The 5,778-nt window shown below is 45.4% G+C and overlaps 1 protein-coding gene across 1 annotated transcript in view; it reads right to left on the bottom strand.

Annotated features, from left to right (window-relative positions):
• Window positions 1–5,158: 5,158 nt before the first annotated feature.
• Window positions 5,159–5,778, bottom strand: part of DDX1 (DEAD-box helicase 1) — a 29,478-nt gene continuing 28,858 nt past the window's right edge. The window contains exon 26 of the mRNA XM_006910242.2: window positions 5,159–5,503. Coding sequence (XP_006910304.1) covers window positions 5,373–5,503 — 131 coding nt within the window. The 3' untranslated portion in view covers window positions 5,159–5,372. The remainder of the gene's footprint in view (window positions 5,504–5,778) is intronic.

The raw sequence follows: 5,778 nt of genomic DNA, 5'->3' as shown, positions 1-5,778 counted from the left end.
TCAGATCCCATTGCTCCCCCACTCAGCCGCCCCATCCCTGCTGGCCACCTCTCCCCGACTCCGGCCTCTGCCCTGGCATCTGCTCTTCTAGTCAGGATTTCCCACGCCAGGTCTCTTCCCTGAGACCCTGACCCAGCGCCAAAACACCGGAGAGCCCTCACTACGAAGTACTGCCCTGCAGACACCGCCTCTGGTTGCTCTTCAAGGTCCTTCTCTGGCAGTAGAAAAGATTTATCTTTTGATTGGGATTTAAGGAACCACACAGCTAACAGCCAACCAGAGCCTTTTCTGGTGAACAGGAGGAGTTACCACGCTGGGGAACAAGATGAGAGGTAACATAATGGATCGAATCAATAACTTCCAGAGGCAAGTGACTGTCTACAGCAGTGGGAATGTTTTAAGTAAAGTGGCAATTGTCTAAAACAAAAAGAAGAGGCGAAAAGGGTTTTGAAAATCTGACGCATCATTAAAAGATTTGTCTGAATCCCCAAAGTGACTATTTTGAAGAAAACGAAGTTCATCTGGGTCAAAATTTATTTTTAAAATAATCTTATTAGTTTCTCAAAAATGACATATAGTACTATTTTTACCAAAGTTTTTCTCTACAATAACCTCCACCTCATTGTATGCGAGCGAGGGTTCCAGCCTGAGCCTACACCATATTTAACCTTAAGACTGACGTGTACTGACTTGGGTGAGTGCAGCCAGTCTACGATCGTTTACAACTGGCTCGAAAAACATCCAGAGTCAGGCTCATCACTTGGGGCAGCCAGGCTCTACTCCGGATGATGACATCAGAATTTCTAGAGGTGAAGTGGAGGTCCTGGGATCTTTTAAAGTGTCCAGTGATCCCAAAGTGCAGCCGGGGTGGAGAGCCACTAACCTAAGGAACAGATGCGCATTCTCCACAGAGGCCGTGGACCAGCCCTGGAAGACAGGTGATTCTAGGACAGCAGCGTCTCTCACATGTCCTTGTGCATCGTCTTGCCTGAGTCTCAGGGTAAAAGCTTGCAGTGAGAATTAAAGCTGTAAGAGCCATTTCTCTTATACAGTGGGTCTTGATTTGTGGTTCAAGGTCCATACGCACCACGATCTTCTGAGAAATTTGTTAAAATGCAGACTCCCAGGTCTCACCTTAGAACTAATTAAGGATCTAAGAACTAATGGTCTCTGATGTGATTTCGCTAGTAACTACTGCCAGGATCAGAGCCACACCTGTCTGACTGCAAGTTCTTAGAAATACCCTCAATACTTTTGACCAGAAAGACTGAAATCTGTCAGAAGAAACCAGCGTTTTAGATGATTTTGAGTGAAAGGTAATTATTTAAAGCAACAGAACGGAAAACAACAGCAAAAATTCCCCTCACTCCTCCCACTAAAGGAATCCTCCATCGGTTACCTTACAGTAACAACACAATACCCACCCCTTTCCTTCCTGTTCCGCTACATTTTTTCCCTTCTAACAACTATTCCTTTTTCTTCCAAATAAGGTCACTTGGAAAAAAACCCCTAGTAATACTTTACAAATCGTCAGCATCTATAGGGAAGAGATAACATTACTGTCTAGGGGAAACTACGCCAAATCAGTTTCTGTTAACGTACACGTTTTTTCGTATTTTACATATCCCGCTCAAATGCAATACCCGTTTGCATTTCCGTTTTGCGGTGCCCTTTTAAGTCAGAAGAGGAAGGTGAGAATGTGACTGAATGGTTTTGCCTGTTTAGAATTGGCTAGGAATCAATTTTTTTTTTTTTTTAAATCTGGGTCATTCCCAGTCACTGCCACATACACTTCCACTGTTAAAATAAATGAATGAATGAATGAATGAATGAATGAGAGAAAAAATAAAAACGGCTTGTACCTTATATACAAGTCTGGTTCCCTGTTTATATAGTATGACGGTGGTGGCGAGGCCGGAGCAGGGTGAAGGACGAGGGTAAGGACTCGTGTGTGAAGTTTCTCATTCATGGAAGGCCACCTCTGCTCAGCAGCACCATTCACACCCCATGTGAAGGCTGTACGAAAACAAACTTGAAATGCGGCAAGCACGATTTCAGTTTGTACAATAAGGTGTACAGAATGTGTCATCGCGTACAACCCTTTCAGAACCCAGTCTGGTAACGACCCTGAAAAATGTTCACAAGGTTCATTCGCTTTAATTCAATCCAGGAATTAAAGTATCAGGAATCCAGGAGGGAAAAAAAAGCAACTCAAAAGATAGAACAGAGATGTTCACAGAGAAACGTGTAACACAGGGGAAAAGCACACAGTGTAAGTGCTATAAAACATGGTCTGAGTGCCTCTTATCTGCTGGACATTTGCAGAATGATGCATACCGCTGTCACCATTTTTATCAACAATGACACTAAAGAGAGGCTCTAACAAAGAAACTTGAGCGACGAAGGACCCTGCCCCCTGCCAGCCCGCTCGTGCTGGATTTGTGCCTGGCTGGGCATCCTGATGCTCACATCCCTTTCAACTACCCTCGAGGCTCAAGAAGAGTGTGGCGGTGACGTCCGCCCCGGCACGGTCAGTGGGTTATGCAGCCACCGAAGTATTTACAAGAAAAATACTTATGAATGAAGATGTAAAACTGTATCTACAGTAAGATCTACACTGTATACCAAAGAATTTACAGAAAAATGAACCGGAACATTAGTTTCCATGGGAGTGGGACTACAGACAAAAAGTAGGGAGGGGTGGGGGTCACTCTACCCTGCCGTTTCCACATTCTGTGTATGTATAATAGGAAAAGGTCTGTGAAATACGAGTCACAGAAAGGTTCTGGCAAGTCCTGGAGGTAACGCCAGTCAACTCCAGTCAGAATCAGTTCTCTTGCGACGAACGCCCCTCCTCAAGGAGCAGTCCCGCATTCCACGTGGCCTTCCATGCTCTCTCAGGGGGGTCGGTCCCAACAAGAGGCTGCTAGTATCCCCCAGACTAGCAACACCGTGAGTACAAAAACCAGAGCCGGAGATGCTCGCGTACGTTTATTAAAAATTGAAATAGCAAAAAAAAAAAAAAAAACAACAACAAAATCCCCAAAGAGAGCTACTTCAGTCACTAGGGAAGTAAGTATAAGCGGCAGCCAAACCTGACCGTAGCTGCAGGGAGCATGCCTGGTGAGCGAAAGGCTGGGCGGGTAATGAGGAGGAACACGCCAAGGCCCAAGACCTCGGGCCGTGTCTCCTGTGCACTGGGGGTGGGACACGTCTTGGCATTTCTGTGTACCAGGGGACAGGCCTAAGAGCTGCAGACACGAGATCTGGGAGCACACTTATAAAGTCTTACACTATGTAGCGGACAAACCTGGAGCTGAGTCAGGAATACCAACAGCTGACGGTTAATACCTAACACTTCTGGGTTTTCCAGTGCCTCTGGTGCTCTATATGAGCTGGAGTGGTGACCTAAACACACAGTGGCACAGATAAGACCAAGTTACTGAGACCCGCAGCCCAGGGAGGGTGGGCGGCTTTTATGAAGTCATCTAGGCTCCTTCTGCCTCATGGCTCTACCGCTCCCGAAGTGTGACACTTAATCTCCTGGGGAAACTGGCTAACACCACATCCAAGTTCCAGCTCGAGGGCGGAGGGACAGGCCAGGTGGAAGGACGGGACCGACAAGTTGTGCATGGCACTCCCGCTCCTGCCCCACTGACTGCAAGGCGGGAAGGATGGTCGCTAGCTAGGCAGTCGAGAACCAACTAAAACCCGGAAGGTTCTATTTCTAAAAAATAGAGGGGCAGTTAGCACCTGTCATGGCTCAGTGCCCCATCTTAACCAAAATTTAGCAATCGTCCACATCCTTAGCACTAATCCAGAAGCACGGACTAAGATAAACGGGAGGATGAAGGTGATCTGAGGAGAAAGGGCCAGTCTGGCCGCCAGGCCCTCTGCTGGTCTGGTTAGGCGCAGCTTCCTCTTTTAAAAACTGCTCCCGGGATAATTCCCGTCGCATGGTAATCTGAAGAGAAAATCTGAATAACCCCTCCCACCACCTCCCAGCTCTCCTCTCCAGCCCGCCCACCGGGACCTGGGAATCATCCTGCACAGGGAGACCAACGAGTAAAAGCTGAAACCCAGCAAGTTCTGGCTCCAGTTCTGGTTCCGGTTCTACCGACTGGGCCATGTGAACATGTGTTCCTCTCAGCTCGCTCTGCACCTGTGAAGCAGGGACATGGACGAGATCAGACAGATCTTTCAGCTCTCATATTTAAATGGTCTGAATACCAGTCTTTACTTTGCTGTTATGTCAATTAAAAATTCCTTTCTGAAGCAGTGAGCAGCACGACAAAGAGCTGTCACCTCGCAGCTTTGAGACTGGTTCTGGAGCTCTAAGACACGGCCCAGGAGGGGGTTTGGACGTGAGAGTGGAATGCTCATAATCGCTCCACACAAACTGACTCTACCCAGGAAATGATTTTAATGGTGATGGTTTTCCCACTGTTTACATATTTAGTTTCAATCAAGATTTTGTTTGAAAAAAATATTTCAGTGCTAAAAGGTTTAAAACCATCATACAAAAAATTATAATAGCCTGTGCTCTTAAGAAATCTCTAGAGCAGGGATAATTTTCCCCAAGAAACTACTTTGTAAACCAAGAGTCAAATGGCACAAAAGAACAATTCAATTGTAGTTGTTTTCATTCTGGTATTTTAGGCAAGAGAGTTTGAGAAAAGATATTCCAGAGAAGTATAAGTTTAATTTTAAGACAGACTCAGAGAGACAGCAGAATAGTTTTATCTTTGTAGGTGTGCGTCATGTGGCAAGAAAGGCTCTTAAAAAGCTAAACCTTCAGCTCCATCTTCACTGTCACCACCACCAAATCAGGCATCAGTCCCAGGACACAGAGGCTTTTCAAACTCCCTACAAATCCCCAGGGCTTCCACACGCGCCAAGCCGTCCCTTCCACCTTGGGATCATCCAGCTTTCTTCCACCTCACGCCTTTCCTCTCAGTATCCACGCAGATAGTCGTAGCCCTCACAAGACTGACCCCATTTAGGACCCCTCCCCGTGAAACATTTTACTCTTAGAATACTCAGTGGTCCCACACAGGTCCTCCGCCAAACTCACATACCTATAAACTTCCCTTCATAAACAAGTAGCATTCTTGCCAAAGAAAAGCCATCGAACAACGTCAAAATAAAGACACAAACCTTCATGCGAATAGAGTCATCAAATTTATTATTTTCATTAGGTTACCGTTTTACGAGAATTCCCAGGGCTAATGTTTCATGTTTCTTGACATGCAAGACTCAGCATTAACAGCTTAAGTTACTATAAATACTGCTGCCTGGAAGCAGTACAACTGTTTTAGAGTTTTAAGACTAAAGACTTTTCCTACTCGCATCTTATTTAGTGTATGCTAAAGTCAGAAGGTTCTGAACAGCTGGTTAGGAAGGTAGCCAAGATGCAGAAAAGATGTCTGTGCCTCCTTTTCCAGGGCAGCCAACTCTTGAACTGTAGGTGCCAAAATATCCACATGGCCTTTATAGTTTCCACCTGCATTACACACACAAATTACAAACTATGTAAATGACATGCTTGGAATAACTTGTCAGCAATACTTTGGCTCAATTATATCAGTTTTATATATCGCTTCTAGCCATGTGTAATGTACTCCTGGGCAAGTTATCTCCAAAACTCAGAGTTTTAAAAATGTTAAATCAATATAAATTAATGATTAGGCATCACTAACAGCTGTCCCGGCACCCCCACCAACCCAACCCCTCCTCCATCCTCTTCATTTAGAAAACCACTAGTTTAGCAGGAATCTT

The sequence above is a fragment of the Pteropus alecto genome, unplaced genomic scaffold (genome assembly GCF_000325575.1).
Source record: "Pteropus alecto unplaced genomic scaffold, ASM32557v1 scaffold61, whole genome shotgun sequence".
Lineage (NCBI taxonomy): Eukaryota > Metazoa > Chordata > Mammalia > Chiroptera > Pteropodidae > Pteropus > Pteropus alecto.
This window is presented reverse-complemented; position numbering and strand designations above follow the sequence as displayed.